General features: G+C 40.7%; 1 protein-coding gene across 8 annotated transcripts in view; it reads left to right on the top strand.

The window, feature by feature from the left end:
• ARHGAP29 (Rho GTPase activating protein 29) overlaps positions 1-18,032 on the top strand; it is an 82,273-nt gene that overhangs the window by 59,412 nt on the left and 4,829 nt on the right. For all 8 annotated transcript variants that reach the window (XM_051857470.2, XM_008264860.4, XM_070078012.1 and 5 more), the window contains 10 exons: positions 6,218-6,375; positions 6,847-6,986; positions 7,264-7,368; positions 9,291-9,389; positions 10,429-10,568; positions 10,846-11,034; positions 11,295-11,432; positions 15,587-15,819; positions 17,445-17,775; positions 17,902-18,010. In XM_051857470.2, the coding sequence (XP_051713430.1) occupies positions 6,218-6,375; positions 6,847-6,986; positions 7,264-7,368; positions 9,291-9,389; positions 10,429-10,568; positions 10,846-11,034; positions 11,295-11,432; positions 15,587-15,819; positions 17,445-17,775; positions 17,902-18,010 (1,642 nt within the window). The remainder of the gene's footprint in view (positions 1-6,217; positions 6,376-6,846; positions 6,987-7,263; positions 7,369-9,290; positions 9,390-10,428; positions 10,569-10,845; positions 11,035-11,294; positions 11,433-15,586; positions 15,820-17,444; positions 17,776-17,901; positions 18,011-18,032) is intronic.

Raw genomic sequence — 18,032 nt, forward strand, 5'->3', positions numbered from 1 at the left:
TCAAATTTATGTTAATTGTTCTTAAAATGTTTGGTAGCATTCCCTGGTGAAACTGTCTGGGCTTGCAGTTTTTCTTCTTTTGGAAGATTTTTTACAACATGCTTGATTTTGATACAGCCCTATTAATGTTAATTATTCTTTTTTAGGTGGATTTTGATAGTTTGTGGCTTTCATGGAATTGGTCCTTTTTCATCTAAGTTGCTAAATTTACATGTGTAGAATTGTTTGTGGGGTCTCTTATCCTTTTATGTGTCAGGGGGCTGTAGTGGTATCCCCCTTTCATTTCTCTTCACTCTGCATGTGTTCAACCTGGTGAGAGGTTCATAAATTTTATTCATCTTTTCAAAGAAGCAGCTTTTGTTTTCATTGTTTTTTCTATTTTATTGTTTCTACTTTTATTATTTATTTCTGCTTGCTTTCCATTTATTTTGCCTTTTTTATTTTAAACTTTTAAAATTAGAAGCTTAGATTTTTCATCAAGACCTTCTCACTTTTTTCTAATATTTATAATAATATTGAATACTTTAATATTGACTCTAAGCATTGCTGACCACATCCCACAAATTTTGAGCTATATTTTCTTTTTCGTTTGATTAAAAATATTTTCTAATTTCACTTGAGTCTTCTTTCACCTTTGACCTGTGGGTAATGTAGAAGTTTGTAATTTAATTTCCAAGTATTTGAAGATTTTCTGGATATCTTCTCAGTACTAATTTCTAGTTGAATGCCATTGTGATAGGACAAAAACTTTATATGGTTCCTTTAAAATTGTTATGACCCAGGATATAGGTCATAAACAAGCAGAAATAAAGAAGAAAATATAGAAAGAAAAGTAAAGAAAAATAATTGAAACTGTAAGCTGTTTCTTTGAAAAGATCAAAGATGAGTGTTCCATGTGTGCCCTTGGAAAGAATGTGTTGAGCTGTTATTGACTGCAATGTTTGTAAAATGTCACATCCTTTTGGTTTGTGGTTTACTTTATTTCTTCTATATTCCTAACTATTTTTCAACTACTGAGAAAAAAGTTTTGAAGTCTCAAATATATTGTGTATTTTTAGTTCCCTCAGTTTTGGAGTTATGTATTTTCATCCCTGTTTTTAGTTGCTTACATATTAATAGTTGTTACATAATCTGTAAAATTCCTTGCTTTTTAGTGTACTTTACTTAATATTCATACAGTTATTTGGCTTTTCTTCTGGTTGTTTTGAGCATAGTGTATCTTTTTTCACTCTTATTTTTACCTTTATTGTTATGTTTAAGTCTTTTATATATGCATCATAGATAGCACATACTTCAGTATGGATTTTTTTATTTTACTTACTTGAGGTAGAATTACAGAAAGAGGGAGAGTCAGAGAAAAAGGTCTTCCATCCACTGGTTCACTCTCCAAATGGCCGCTATGCCCAGAGATGGGCTGATCTGAAGACAGGAGCCAGGAGCCTCCTCCAGTCTCCCATGCGGGTGCTAGGAGCCCAGGTACCCAGGCCATCTTCCACTACTTTCCCAGGCCACAGCAGAGAGCTGGATTGTCAGAGGAGCAGCCAAGACTAGAACCGGTGCCCACATGGGAAGCCAGAGCCGCAGGCAAAGGCCGAGCCCACTACACCACAACACTGGCCCAGTCTGGATTTCTTTAAAAATCTATTTTAATCTCTGTTTTTTATTTATTTTTATTTGACAGAGTTAGAGAGAGAAAGGTCTTCCTTCCATTGGTTCACTCCCCTAATGGCCGCTACGGCTGGCACTGCGCCAATCCAAAGCCAGGAGCCGGGTGCTTCCTCCCGGTCTCCCATGCAGTTGCAGGGACCCAAGCACTTTGGCCATCCTCTGCTGCCCTCCTGGGCCACAGCAGAGAGCTGGACTGGAAGAGGAGCAACCGGGACTAGTACCCGGCACCCCAACCAGGACTAGAACCTGGGGTGCTGGTGCCACAGGTGGAGGATTAGCCAAGTGAGCCACAGTGCCGGCTGTTTTTTATTTTTATTTTTTAAGATTTATTTATTTATTTGAACTTCAGAGTTACACAGAGGAGAGGCAGAGAGAGAGAGAGAGAGGTCCTCCACCCGATGGTTTACTCCCCAAATGGCCACAACATCCAGAGATGAACTGATCTGAAGCCAGGAGCCAGGAGTTTTCTCCAGGTCTCCCACATGGATGCAGGGACCCAAGGACTTGGGCCATCTTCTACTGCTTTCCCAGGCCATAGCAGAGAGCTGGATCTGAAGTGGAGCAGCCGGGTCTCAAACCAGTGCCCATATGGGATGCCAGCATCTCAGGCCAGGGCATTAACGCGCTGTGCCAAGCTCCAGCCCCTAATCTCTGTTTTTTAAGTGGAGTATTTAGACCATTTATATTTAATGTGAATATACACTTAGATTTAGGTTTACTATTTTTTCCTGTTACGTTTATTTTGTGTTTCCTCTTATCTGTTTCTCTTTTGCTGCCTTTTGGTTGAATTATATTCTAGAATTACAATTTATTTGCCTATTAATTTCTTATAGATTTAATTTTATCTATTAGAATTACATTTTAACTTAACTGAAACACTTATCTGTATATTAACTTATCTCCTTAGTTTAAATCAATTGAGTTTTTTCTTTTCTTCTTCTTCTTCTTCTTTTTTTTTTTTTTTTTTAAGTTGAGAAGCACAGAGAGATCTGATTGGGTGTTTGTATCTATTTGTTCAGTATCTTTTTAAATTGGTTACACTAGGGATTGCAGCATATACACACACACAATCAATCTTCCATATTTGTGGATTCCACATCCAGAGATTCAACCAACTGTGGACCAAAAATATTTGGGAAAAAATTTATGTCTCTGCTGAGTATATACAGACTTTTTTGTCCTTAAACAATACAGATAACAACTATTTACATAGCATTTATATTGTATTAGGTAATATGAGTGATCTAGAGATTATTTTAAAAATATATATATGTTAATCCCCTGCCTGCAGTGCTGGCATCCCTTATGGGTGCTGGTTCTAGTCCCGGCTGCTCCACCTCAATCCATCTCTCTGCTATGGCCTGGGAAAGCAGTACAAGATGGTCAAAGCGCTTGGGCCCCTACACCCGCGTGGGAGACCCAGAAGAAGCTCTTGGTTCCTGGCTTCAGATTAGCCCAGATCCAATTGTTGTGGCCATTTGGGGAGTGAACCAGCAGATGGAAGACCTTTCTCTCTCCCTCTCACTGTAACTCTACCTCACAAATAAATAAATAAATAAAAATCTAAAAAAAAAATATATGGGGATATATGTAGGTTATCTGAAGATACATGCCATTTTCTATGAAGACCTTGAGCATCTGCAGATTTTGATATGCATGAGGTGTCCTGGAACCATTTGCCCATAGATACTGAGGAGCAGTAATCTCCACAGTATACTTAGAACTAGTATTTCAGGTCAAGTGGAATGTTGTGACCTCACCACCATGTAAATCCTTCACCCACTCTGGGGTTGTAGTTGATATATGTAAACCTCATCCATGTGCATTGAAAATTTCATCAAGCTGGTCATCTTCTACTTTTTACTTTTGAAAGTCAAACATTTAAAGAAGTTTAGTAGAGAAAAGTAGTCTATTCTATTTACCATTTCTTTGAATGCTTCTTTCAAATATTCCTGTGGTCCATCTTCTGTGGAAACATTTCTGTTTTAAATAGAACGTCCTTTACCATCTTTTATAACAGGTCTTCTGGCAGCAGTGAGTTCTCCTGGTTTCTAGTCATTCCTGGAAGACGTCATCACCCGATACAGAGTTCTAAATGCAGAATTCCGTTCTTGCCTTTTACTGCTTTAACAATATCATTCCATTGCCTTCTGGCCTCCATAGTTTCTCATGAGAAATCCAGGCTCATTTGAACCATTGTTCGCCTGTGTGGTGTAGGTGTTTTTCTTTGGTTACTTTCATGATTTTTTTTCCCTGTCTGGTTTTCAGCAGTTTGACTAAGATGTATCTTGGCATGATTTTTTCCTATTTTGCATTCATTGAACTTGTTGAATCTGCAGATTTGACTTTTACAAGATTGGGGAAGTTTCTGGCTGTTGTTTCTTCATATATTCTTTGGTCCCACCCTCTTTCTCTTCTTCCTCTAAGGTTCAGTAACTCAAATGCTGGCCCTTTTATTTTTTTCCCACAGATTCGGAAGATCTTTTCTATCTATTTTTTCCCCTCAGTCTTTTTTCTCTTGGTGGTTTATACAGCTGGTCCCCAACTTAACCATGGTTTAACTCATAATTTGTAAATTTTGTGGTGGGTTTCTCAGGGTATCTTTTCATTCCATTTTCCATGAAATTTTTGAAGTACCCTATATATGTAAAGAGCTTACAAAATCATAAAGTGACTTGAATTATAAAACTTCAGGATGCAGAATTACCTTATAAGTTATCTAGGTCAGCCATTTAAAATTTTTTTAAATTTAATTTAATTTAAAACTGAAAAGTTCCCTTTACCTCAGACACTAATGATAGTTAAGACTGAGTGTATACCTGTCATTGTATCAAACACTTTGTCTACATAACCTCATTTAATTCTCATTAAATCCTGTTGAGGAAACATACTTGTTTTTAGCTCCATTTTACTTATGAGGAAATAAAAAAGTGGCCATTGGACTATTCACATTTCCATTGTTTGGGGAGCTGGTAAGGAAAACATAAACTTGAGTTTCAGCCCAGACTTTTGGATTTAGAATCTGCATTTGAGCACTGACACTTTCAAGTCACTCATGTAGGGAAGTTGTATTACTTGATCACAGGTGCCCAGCATGCAGGCTGCCTTTAGGATCAAGAAGAGAGTAAGTTCAGAGCAGGCAGCCTGAGGATGCCCAGTCACTGGACCCTCTGCAGTTTGAATTGCCTTTGCTCCTTGAAGGAGTCAGGATGTAAATCAACCATCGTGTCGAATGCACTTTTCGAGAACTGTATGCTGAGTCACTGTCCTTAGGGAGGGGCCCGTCAACCTTGGAGAGGACTCAGAAGCTAAGCAGAACTTCATCCTCTCATCTCATGTATCACGAGACGTGAAGGGGAAGCATGGGAGTCTTTGAAGTAGTATTGAGCCAAATGAAGTTTGACATTCATTCTCATGGCTTCCCTTAAAAAGCCCCACGCAGCCAGAGTGTCATTTAAAGAATAGGCCCGATGATGTAGCTTGAATAAAGTCCCAGGCCACCCCTTACACCTCAGTTCCGACTCCTCACCTTGGTTTTGATAACCACTCGTGTTTCTGGCTTTGTCTCGAGCAGAAGTGCCACTTCTTTCAGTGTGCTGCAGCCTCCCTGACCATTTTTACCTGCTTGAGCACAGGAAGCACTTCCCACTCACTGTGGCACTGCTTCCCCCCTTGTTGGTTCGGGTCTGCTCTGGCAGCTCTGAGGGCTTCTTTGTTACATCAACTCTCAGCTCAAATCTTACCTCCTCAGAGAAGGCCGTCTTTGGCCTTCCACGTTGAAATTACCCCTCCACAACCACATCCCTGATCATCATCCATAACTCTGACATGGTTTTATAGTATCCAAGTCATTTTTCAGTACCAGAAACTATCTTATTGCCCTTGCTCTGACACCACCCTCAGTGATACACCAAAGCCTAGGTTTTTGTGAATGTCAAATCAGTTAATTCATGTGAAGCTCAGAGAGTGGGCCTGGCATACTGTAGGCCCTGGTCAGCTGCTGCTGCTGCCATTACTATAAATAGTGGTAGTGATAGTATTTTTAGGCTTTTGTGGAAACTCAGAATGTATTATTGCATTTTGAACAAGTTGAGGATAATCAATCTGAGTGTTATAGAATACATAAATGGCAAAATATTTGTATTTTTAGAGGACTAAAAAAGTAGAGTCAAAAAAATAGTGCTTGTGATTGGATTTTTTCTGTTATGTTTTTCACCTAAGATGTTAGGCAGAATACAGAGCTAAGGATCATCACAAAACACATCATCTCCTGGAAGTTTGAAGCAGTAGGGTAGAGTTGTAGTTTTGAATTTTCACTTTAAAGCCAGTTTTACAGGGAATGATCACTCCCAGATATTAAATTAAAACTTCTTTTTTTCTGCCCAGTTTAGACACGTACAGTATCAGCCAACATAGTATACTCACACTAATCCTTCGTACTGCGTGCTTCACCGTGTGGTCTTTATGTTGGTGCCGCCCCTGAAAGAAATGTGTATTGCATCATTCTGTGTAACATGTGTTCCTCTGCCTTTTGTCTCTGTGACCACAGGTAACCGTTAACCTCTTCCAGATGCAGCATCTGCAGGCTGCCTCGCTGGCCAGCAGTTTACAGTCTCTCTGTGATAGTGCCAAACTCTACGATCCAGGCCAAGAGTACAGTGAATTTGTCAAGGCCACAAATGCAGCCGAAGAAGAAAAAGTTGATGGGTAAGAATATAGAGACGAAATGTTCATTGCTGAGTTCTTATCTAGTATAAGGAATGTGTCTTTTCTAACATTGGCAGAATTAGCTTTAAAATTCCTGAAATTTTTCATTTTTTGGTTGTTTAATAAATATACTTAAGGAATTGATGTGACTCGCGTGAAAATAAAACTTTCCATGTTGACGCGGACCTCAGCTCTAAACTTTCTGTGAGAGTGGCAGGTGATGACATGAGTTACTGACTATACTTTGGCTCCTCCTTTCCATGTTTTAACTTCAGAAGTACAAATAATCTAAAAGTTTTGTTCACATCTTTTATAAGAAACTGAATGATACAGTATGATTTGTTCTTAATCTGTAGTTAGTTTCATCACTCTATTCCATTCATTAAATTAGCAAGTTGTTTTGAATAAGAAATCATAGACTGATTATCAGTCATTCCTCTGAGTACTGTGCTTTACTTGGATTTTTCTTAGGAATGTGAGCAAGCAGTTGACAAACAGCCCCCAGACTTCTGGATACCGACCTGCTGGCTCCCTGGAGGACGCTGTGCGCCTTCCTGACAATCCTAGTAAAATGGAAGAAGACAGATGCTCCAACAGTGCAGATATCACAGGTAGTCTGTCCCTCAAGACAAAGTGCTGCATCATGCCCATGGGATGATTCAATGAGTTGGAGCTCTCGGATGCAAAAGGCAGACCTTGCTTTGTAACTTATTTTGTAACTATACTTTGTTACAACTTACTTTTTTGCAACCACTGTGCCTGCTTTATAGTTGCTAATTGGTCATCGTTAAAGAAATTTGAATGATTTCATTTTATATAATGCTGATATTTTGCCTACAGAAGTACACCTGTAGCCAAGCTTTGACCTTAGGTGTTCTTTTGTTAAAGGGCCATCTTTTATAAGGTCATGGACGTTTGGGATGTTCAGTGACTCTGAAAGTACTGGGGGGAGCAGCGAATCTAGATCTCTGGATTCAGAATCTGTAAGTCCAGGTACGTAAATATTTAAGTTTAGCAGTGGAAAGTCAATGAAAGATTTAAAAAGTCTTTTTCAGGTATTTTTGAATAGTTTATTTTGATATGGAACTGGTTCATGCATAGAGAGGAGAACTTGCATACAGATATGTAGCCTAAAGAAAACACATGAAACAAACCCTTGTCTGTACATCACCCATGTTAAGAGCATTATTCTGTACATCACCCATGTTAACAGCATTATCTGTATCCTGTGTACACCTCCTTGACAACATTACTCCATCCCCCATCAGAAAAGCCGTTGTCCTGAATTATTTAATCATTACAGCTATTTTAAGTGTTTAGTGCCTACCTGTAGTGGAGTTTTCCCTCTTCTGTGTATTATACAAATGGGAGCATATTATTCTTTTAACTGCTTCATGCATCTTTTTTTTTAAATTTGCAGTCCATGTTGATGTGGGTAGCTGTCTCTGCACCACTGTATAGGATTCTGTTTTGGCACTGTGATGAACAGTGCCATCATGCCGATTCTTGTGGCTGTGATTACTTTATTTTTGTTAATTTCTTATAAGTGTGCCATAAGATACTTTGATAGAAATTGTCTGGATCCTCAGAGAGACGGAGTGTTTTGAACTCCCTCTTAGTGGCTTTAAATAGGATAACTGGCAGTAGGTAACATAGCTGGCAGGAGAAGGAGTGCGCACCAAAAGGCATGAGATTGTTCCTCCCGTTCTTTTCCTCATTCCTCTACCCAAGACTGTCCCAGTCGTGTTCTTTCTATGTTTCTTCCTCCTAGAATCTCATGAGATACGTTATAGGTTTTATCCAATCTCAAATTCCAGGGCCTTTTTAATTTTGTTAAGCATTTTACATATTGCAGAAGTTTTATTCATTTAGATAAATCTCTTAGATCTAAAGTTAGAACTTTTTTTTTTTTTCTATGCAACACTGAGATTTTTCACCTGCCACTTGGCTGCCTCCTTTAAAACTCATACTATTCAAGGCCGGCATTATGGTGCAGCAGGTTAAGCCAGACCCTGCCATTCCAGATCGGAGTGCCAGTAGAAGTCCTAACTGCTCTGCTTCCAATCTGGCTTCCTGCTGATGTGCCTGGGAAGGCAGCGGAGGATGGCCCAAATACTTGGTCTCCTGCCACCCATGTGGAAGATCAGAGTGGAGTTTCAGACTCCTGGCTTCAGCCTGGCCCAGACGTGGCTGTTTTGGCCGTTTGAGGGGTAAACCAGTGGGAAAATCACTGTTGCTCTCACTCTGTCCCTTGAATGAATGAATGAATTTTTTTTTTTTTTTTAAAGAAAAGTGAAATGAATTCTTCTATTTCTATATAGGTCTGTTTGTGACATGTGGGGAGTAAATGCCTCATACCTAGTCAGGCTTCTGCCAGACATGCTGTGACACACACGGAAGTGTCTCTTTTCGACACAGCTTGCCTACTGTGGACTCCTGTTCCGGCCAGGCACCACAGGGCCATTGTTCCTGATTCCCAGTCTCCTGTTTACCAGTGACAGAAGTGTGATGTTGCTACTGTATTGTTGTATTCACAGATGTCTATATTTTAGAAAGCCTCAGTTTGTATTGTATGCATTCATTTATAACTTAGCAAAGATTGAGAGCCACTGTCAAGTATTAGGTGTAAGACACAAATAGAAAATACTCTTCATGTCCTTGTGGAGCTTACAATATCTAATGCTTACTATCAAAAGTTGGCAGTAAAATCTTATTAGAATATATGACCTTTAGTTTTAAACTTACTAGGAAAAGTCAGATTTGGTTAAGAATTCCCTCTTAGAATATAATGGAAGCAAATTTTTACATTGAAGCTGGTAAAATAGTGTGACTTTTATTCCAAAAATATTGTCACTCCCCATTTCTACAAGTCTACAATTAAAGGTCAGGTAATTGCACCCACAATTTTCTTTTAGGAGACTTTCATCGAAAACTTCCACGCACCCCATCCAGTGGAACCATGTCTTCTGCAGATGATCTAGATGAGAGAGAGCCACCCTCGCCTTCAGAAGCTGGTATTGTACCGCCCTGATTAAGTCCCACTCACCCCAGTGAATCAGTACTGCTTGATACTAGAAAAGTAGTAAAATTTTAAACAATTACATTGCTGTGTACTAAATAAAACATGTCACCATGGCTTAAATGTATCACAACAACAGTGTGCAAGCATGGGTATATAATGTATTAATCAAATGTTACAAATACGAAGAGAGTAAGAAGCAAAAATAGCAGACTAAATATGGTGCTTTTATAAACCTAATAAGTGACATGCTGTTAAAAGGTTGCAGTGCTTAAGAAATTCTGAAAAAGCCCCTGCAGAAGAGGCAGTGCAGGAAGCCAAGCAGGAAAAGTAGCTGAATGTACTTAGTAAGGGCGAGGGAAGTTGTGGACGTTGAAGCATGTGGTCCTTGTGGCTTTAATTAGATGCATATAAATCCATTGCATTTGATAACCTTCAAATACTTGATTTGACATTATTTCTTAAATGAATGAAGTATCTGATCTCTAGTATAATATTGATATATAACTAGCTAATGTTATCCATAATTTTATAAGGAATTAAGAATAGCTTTATAGCCAGCGCGCAGCTCAATAGGCTAATCCTCCACCTGTGGCGCCGGCACCCTGGGGTTCTAGTCTTGGTCGGGGCTCCGGATTCTGTCCCGGTCGCTCCTCTTCCAGTCCAGCTCTCTGCTGTGGCCAGGGAGTGCAGTGGAGGATGGCCCAAGTGCTTGGGCCCTGCACCTGCATGGGAGACCAGGAGAAGCACCTGGCTCCTGGCTTCGGATCAGCACGGTGTGCCGGCCACGGTGCGCCGGCCGCAGCGCGCCAACCTCAGTGGCCATTGGGGGCTGAACCAATGGAAAAGGAAGACCTTTCTCTCTGTCTCTCTTACTGTCCACTATGCCTGTCAAAAAAATAAATATTCAAAATAACAGCTTTTTGTAATAAATGAATTATTGCATTCTAAACTTTATCCAGAGTACAATGTCAGATGATACAACTTTGCCCTCCTTTTACAGTTTTTATAAAGTAACCTATTTCTTTTGCAAGGACCCAATTCCCTTGGGGTGTTTAAGAAAACATTGATGTCAAAGGCAGCTCTCACTCACAAGTTCCGCAAATTGAGATCCCCCACGAAATGCAGGGATTGTGAAGGCATCGTGGTGTTCCAGGGGGTTGAATGTGAAGAGGTGAGATCTGCCTGCAATTGGCTTGGCCCTCTTATGCTTTTTGCTCATTTGTTGTTAGTTTACTTGTTGGACTCTTTGGCAGATATATTTTGAATGAATTTACCATTGTGTACCTTCCATGATTTTATAGTTCATTTTGCTGTGAAAAATATTTCAAAAACCACAAGTAATACCTTTTAAACTCATTTTTGTTATGTTTCCACTCTATGTATAGTTTGCTCAGTTTTGAATAATTTTCAAGGTGAATTAATCAGTGTAAACTATCATTTTCTTGTAGTGTCTCCTTGTTTGTCACCGAAAGTGTTTGGAAAATTTAGTCATCATTTGTGGTCATCAGAAACTTCTGGGAAAAATACACTTATTTGGAGCAGAGTTCTCACAAGTTGCAAAAAAGGAGCTGGATGGCATCCCTTTCATACTCAAAATATGTGCCACAGAGATTGAAAATAGAGCCCTGTCCCTACAGGTACATTGTAACTCCTAAAACTTGTACATCATAAATGCCTCTGTTTTGTTTTAATGAAAAGGTGACTTTAAAGGAAAACCATGCTTTCAGTTTTGAATAATTGAATTTATTCAGATTTATTTGGAAAATGTTACGTTTAGCCCTGACTAGTTCTTTTCTAAAATACTGACAAAAACTGAAATAAAGACATCAAATACATTTGGCCATATGAATTTAGTCATTTGCACTCAAGCAGAATTTTTTTTTCTTTTCTACTCAAGGGAATCTATCGTGTGTGTGGAAACAAAATAAAAACTGAAAAACTGTGTCAGGCTTTGGAAAATGGAATGCACTTGGTAGATATCGCAGAGTTTAGTACACATGACATCTGTGATGTCTTGAAGTTATACCTTCGACAGGTAAAGTTTTTACTCTTGAAAGCAAATTTAAGAAACCAAAAATATGATTTGTGTTTGCTAATAACTTTTGTGTGTTTTAACTGATATAGACCATATTGATATCTAATTATTAATGTATAGATTGAAGAATGTGTAAGATATTTGTACAATTTAAAAAACAGTGGCAATCAGAATAAACTCATGTGCTATCACACAGCTTAAAGGAAATAGAATATTATACATACCTCAGAAGACCCTCATGTGGCCCTCCCAGATGCAGCCTCCCAACTCACTCCACCTAAGAGGTCTTTCTTAACCAAGTTAATAGCTCCCTCTCTTTCCTAAATAGTTGTACTATCTGTTGTCTATTCCCAAACGATGTATCATTTAAGGTTTGGAAAACTAACTTGAAAGCATACACCTGGCTGTCTAAGGAAGGGCCACTGTTCACCCTGTTAGTGAAGATTTAGGCCAGCAGTACGGTGTCTGGATTGTAGTCTGGCGTTGCCTTCCTGGATATTTAAAAATGGCTGTTGCGGGAGGTCAGTGAGCAAGGTCGTGAAAGTGTCCTGGGAACATGGAGCTCACCATGTTGGGGGCAACAGGCAGAACTGTCCCATGAGCTGGCTACTGCAAGTGTGGCAGGAAGGAGGCTGGGGAGTGGGCTGCTGCTCCTTTTCTCTCTCTGCTTACTGTAGTAGCTGCAGTTTGCAAATGGGGGTGAAGTAAGTGACCATGGTGACTTCAGACAGCAGCTCATGAAGGGTTGAGGCACTTCATGAGCACACTGTCATGAGGCAAGCACAGAAGAGATGTGGGCCATTCCCACCCGGCATTCTGCCCACAGTTGATATGGAGACAGAACAGTGCTGACGGTTCTCAGCATGTCCGTCTCTGGGGTGCTGTGGCTATGGGTGGGGTCCTTCTTACTGTGGGGCATCACAGTCTCCATGCCTCCAGCCTTGTGAGGTAGAGGTAGCACCTGTCCTGTCTTCCTCACTCTTCTCCTGTTCTGGTCTTGCCCATCCTAGAGCAAGCTGTGGAGTAGGATAAGTATTTGAAACCTTACTATCTGTAAACACCTTTATTCTCTGCTCACTAGCGGAAATGAAATAGTGCAGATAGTATGGAAGGTTGTAGTAGCCTAGGCTATAAGTTATTTTTCTTCAGAATTTTGAAGCCTGAAGCCTTTCTCATTCTTTATATATGGCCTGTTGTTTCCTCTCTGAAAACTTATGGAATCTTCCTTTTCTCTCATTATCCTAAAGTGTCACGTATGTGTTAGACATCGGTGTATTTTCTTCCACTGTCCTGAGAACTCCATGAGCTCCTGCTGTTCTGGTTCGTCCTTTGCTTGGAACTTTATTTTGTTACTCATCTGCTGCCATCTGTTTCCTTTGTACTTCCTCTGTGGAGCTTTTTATTTGGATACTCAGCAACCTCCACTGGTTCTCTGCTTCCCCCACATTGTCTATTACTCATTTGTTTTTGTTTTGTTTTCTTTCAGTACTTTGTAAGAGATTCCTTCATTTTTATCATCTACCACTGTTTTAAACTATTGCATTCCTGAGAATATGTTTTGATATCCAAGAACTCTGGCTTTCTACTATCCTTAGAGCATTCTTTTTTAATTTGCTTAAGAAGAAAAGAGCGATAGAGACTGTTCCCATTCACTGATCCATTCCCCAAATGCCTGCAGTGGCCAGGGGACCAGGTGGAAGCTGGAAGCAGGAACTCAGTCCAGGCAAAATCCCAACTACTTAAGCAATCACTTCTGCCTCCCTGGGTCTACATTAGCAGGAACTTGGAAGCTGGAGCTGGAGCCAGGTATTGAACCCAAGTACTCCAGTATGGGGTTGATCATAACTGATAAACTGCTAGGCTAAATGCCTGCTTCCCACTGCCTTTTTGTTTAAATGAATGCAGCATTTATCTACCTGAGAGGTTCTTTTCCTGCTTATCCTCTAGCCCTGTATAATAGAAATGTAATGTGATCCACATAAATAAATAGGTGAAGTTGATTTTTATTTTATTTAACGTATTAAAAATGTCACTTAAAGAACTAATCAGTATTTTTAAATTATTAGTGAAATATTTTACTTTTTTTGGGCCCCGAGTCTTTGAAATTTGGTGTGTGTTTTTCATTACAGCACTCTCAGTTTGGAACGGTCACATTTCCAGTGCTGGTAGCCATATGTGGCTGGTAGCCACCGTATTGATAGCATAATTCTAGACCTTCAAAGTGATCTTTTTCTACTAGTTTTAATTTCTGTCTTCCATGATCGTCTGCTTAAAAAGAGTTGGTAATTGAAATGTCCTTGGAAGCTCTTGAACACATGAAAGCTTTGAAGACAGAGCTCTACTGTAGGGTGATCGGGGTGAGCTATGTGGGGAACACCTGACGTCTGTGTCTCTTAGGTTGGGGAGATTCCCCAGAGGAGGGTTTCTCCTCACCCCGATCGTGCACAGCATTGTGGGAGTCAAGGAGGGTCTCTGTCCGGCTGCATTTAGTCACCTCATCCGCTTTCTAGAGAGCGGAGTTCTCTCAGCTTCTCTCCCTGTCCCAAGATCCAAGAATCTAGTGCTGCCAGTCCCTGGGCCTCCTTGGGGTTTGTTGTATCCTGTGGCTGAAGCGTCTGGGCGCAGCTTTCTTGGTCTGCTAAGTCAGCACTTGTTCATCTGGTCTTCAGCTTATAGAATGTTGGCTTTTGTCTCATCCTATTCTCTGTCCTTGTGGCTTACTGTACTTCAGTAGGGTTGCAAGAGAGAAAGAAAGCGGATGTAACTACTGGGTCTCCCGTGTTAGCCCAGGATACTATTCAGTCATGTGTTACGGAGGTCTCAGCAGACATGGAGGCTGTGTGCTCCTTACAGATCTCATAAGGAATCTTCCTATATCTCTTCTAGCCTGCTAGGGAAAGGAAATGAATGGAGTCATCCAATATTATCAGCTCTCATCCTCAGGGATGTTGCATGACCAAGCCTTCTGTGTGGAACACCATACAGCAAGGACCAGCATCGTGGCGCAGTAGACTAGGCTGCTGTTTGTGTTGCTGGTGTCCCATGTTGGTGTGCCAGTTCAAGTCCCACTTCCTGGTAGTGCACCTGGGAAAGCGGCAGATGAGGAAAGTACTTGAGCTCTTGCCATCCATGTGAGAGACCAGGATGGAGTTCCTGGCCCCTGGCCCAGCCCTGGCTGTTGTGGGCATTTTGGGGAGTGAACCAGCAAGTGAAAGATCTCCCTCTCTCCCTCTCTGTCTCCCTCTCCTTTCTCTGCTTGCCAAATAAATACGTAAAGCTTTAAAAAAGAAAGATAATGAAACTATCTACTGGTATTAGAGAGTAACCTTCATTTTACTCGCTGACCTTATGGGAAGCCTGAAGCTTCAGAAGTGTGACTCCCTTCAGATCTCAGGACAGTGGAGGTGGCGGCGATTCCTCGAGGCTGCCCTTCCCTTGGACCGGCAGGGGAGAACTGAGCAGGGGCACCTGTCTCACCACAGACAGTGTAGCCAGGGCTGCCCTGTGTTTCCCACTGTAGAGCGATGGAGACCTGGAAATTTATTGGGCAGTGAGCAGATCAAAATGGCAGCTTGCTCTGTGTTAGTTTGAGAGGAACTGTTTCTTTTGATATAAAGTGATTCAAGTTGTACTTAAAAATTGGATAAATGTTGACAGTCTTTCTTTTAGGTCATGTTTTCTGATGCAGATTTTTAATCTGGCCACAGTAAAACACAAGGGCCTTAGAGCATTTTGTTCTTTCTGTCTCCCCATAGCAATAAAGTTCAGTTTTGTCAGCTTTTTGTAATTCATCTGACTTAGCATTACCCTGGGTTTGTTTGTAAAACAGTTGTAGGTGATGTTGTCTTTGGGACAGTTATAAATGGTATAGTATGCATATCAGAGCTTTTGAATTCCATCATCGAAATTTAGGTTTAGAGTTCTCATCATCAGTCAACTCATTTTTAATATAGGTATAACTTATGGTGATGATTTTAGATTTTACTTTTAGGTCACATATGTAGCAAACATGGACATTTCTAAATGTGGATTGACTTTAAACCAGGTTACTCTGAAGGGACATGCTAAGTCGTTCAGTCACTGTCAGTAACCCGGTTGATTATTAGCAGAAAAACAAATAGAATGATATTCCTAATGTTATTTTATTTCTTTAGCTCCCAGAACCATTTATTTTATTCCGATTGTACAAGGAATTCATTGACCTCGCAAAAGAGATCCAACACGTAAATGAAGAACAAGAAACAAAAAAGGATAGCTTTGAGGACAAAAAATGGCCAAATATGTGTATAGAAATAAACCGAATTCTCTTAAAGAGCAAGGACCTGCTAAGACAGTTGCCAGCATCAAATTTTAACAGTCTTCATTTCCTCATAGCACACCTTAGGCGGTAAGAATTTTATATAATTAGAGCATCCATTAGTGGGTGGATAATTGATTAGTTTTTCTGTTTTGTTTTTTATTGTGGTAAATTACATGTAACAATGTGTGCAGGTAACATACAGTTGAGAAGTGTTTAAGGACATTCATGTTGCTGTTGGTTTTTGGTTTTGATTTTTTTTTTTAATAAATGACTTTCATTTATGTGTTAGGGGAAGGGAGACATTGAATACATATGTTCCCACAGCCAGCACTTTTCCCTCTGATGTCTCCGCTGTGCCAGGGTCTGACAGAGGAGACAAGGATGGAAACACAGGGTTTCTGCCATCTGTTAGGCTCATCAGCTTGGCACAGACCCACGGGCAAGTGCAGTACAGTGTCATCTTGTGTAACAGAGCCGCCTATGCACAGCTTGCAGAGGAGGAAGTAGCCCTTGAATTATACTTGAAGAACTGAATGATGGTTTGGTGGACAAAAATATGTAAAAGAACATTCCAGGCAGAGGGTAACAGACAGAAGAGCATTTTGCATTTGGGAAATATAATTTGCATAGGCTCCAGTAGAGTTAGCAGTAGTAGCAGGAACTGAGCCAGGTAGAGACCTGATAAAGTCTTGCATACCTGGCAGATGAGCTGACCTTGCTTCTCTACCCACTAAAGAATTTTGAGTCGGAAACTAAACTTGCTCAGATGTGCCTATTAGGTCTTTCTGGCAGCCATATGGAGAATGGGTGGGAGGGGAGGGCTTTACCACGGTTCCGATCTCCTTGAATATCATAGGAATAAAAGATGAAGGTATGTTGAAGTAAGGCCAGAGCAATGAGAGTGGGCATAAAATAGACAGAGTGATAGGAGAGAGAATCAGCTAGGTTTAAAGATGAGATGTAGGCAGCCGGCGCTGTGGCTCACTTGGTTAATCCTCCACCTGCAGCACCAGCATCCCATATGAGCGCTGGGTTCTAGTCCCAGTTGCTCCTCTTCCAGTCAGCTCTCTGCTATGGCCCGGGAAGGCAGTGGAGGATGGCCCAAGTGCTTGGGCCCCTGCACCCGCATGGGAGACCGGGAGGAAGCACCCGGCTCCTGGCTTTGGATCAGAGCAGCTCCGGCCATAGCGGCCTTTTGGGGCGGGGGGGGGGGGGGGGGGCGTGAACCAACGGAAGGAAGACCTTTCTCTCTGTCTCTGTCTCTCTCTGTCTAACTCTGCCTGTCAAAAAAAAAAAAAAAAAAAAAGATGAGCTGTGGGCAGTAACAAAGAACACAACCATGACATTTAAGTTCTCAGTGTAAAGACCTGGAAAGTGACATACTAAGATGGGCACTGTTTTTTTTTAGGGATGGAGCGTCAGATTTTTTTTTTTTCTGCTAGTAAAAATGCATAGTTCCTTCTATTTAGTTGAATGTCATCCTAGTAAAAGACTGTGAAATCCAATTTGATGTGTGGTCAGTGTTTTAATCAAATAAATATCTCCTTTTCCTGGACTCTTCCCCACGCTGGCTTTATTGAGGTTTAACTGACACACTTTTCCTGGATTTCTGCAGCCCGTTTTTCCCTCTGCCCTTCCCAACCCATAGTGAACTGCCAGCAAGGAACCCTGATAAGCAAATCCCATTCAGTTTTATGTGTTCTGTTTTGCAGGGTAGTAGATCATGCAGAAGAAAACAAGATGAATGCCAAAAACTTGGGGGTCATATTTGGACCAAGCCTCATTAGGCCAAGGCCGACAACTGCTCCCATCACCATCTCCTCCCTGGCTGAATATTCAAATCAGGCGCGGCTGGTGGAGTTCCTCATCACATACTCACAGAAGATCTTCGATGGGTCACTGCAGCCACAAGATGCTATTACGTGCAATACAGGTGTCACCGGACCCCAGGGTGATCCAGGCTGTGTGCCCAAGCCTCTGTTATCACCAGAAGAAAGAGATCCAGAACCTTCCATGAAGACACTATTTTTTTCTTCAAAGGATGTGAGTTCTGACCTATATAGAATTATATCATAACTTCTATGATGTTAGTAAGTTAAAAATCTTTGAATTGTTTATTTTGAGGTGCATTTTCCTTCTTCAAGTTTAAAAGTCCTCTTCCATCAACAGGATATCCATACTGCAGAGAGTGAAAGCAAAATTTTTGAACCAGCTACAACATCTGAGGAATCAGAACGCAGACAGAATGCATTAGAAAAATATGATGGATGTCTCATCGGTGAGTGGCCATGTTAAAAAAA

The sequence above is a fragment of the Oryctolagus cuniculus genome, chromosome 7, assembly GCF_964237555.1.
Source record: "Oryctolagus cuniculus chromosome 7, mOryCun1.1, whole genome shotgun sequence".
Taxonomy (NCBI): domain Eukaryota; kingdom Metazoa; phylum Chordata; class Mammalia; order Lagomorpha; family Leporidae; genus Oryctolagus; species Oryctolagus cuniculus.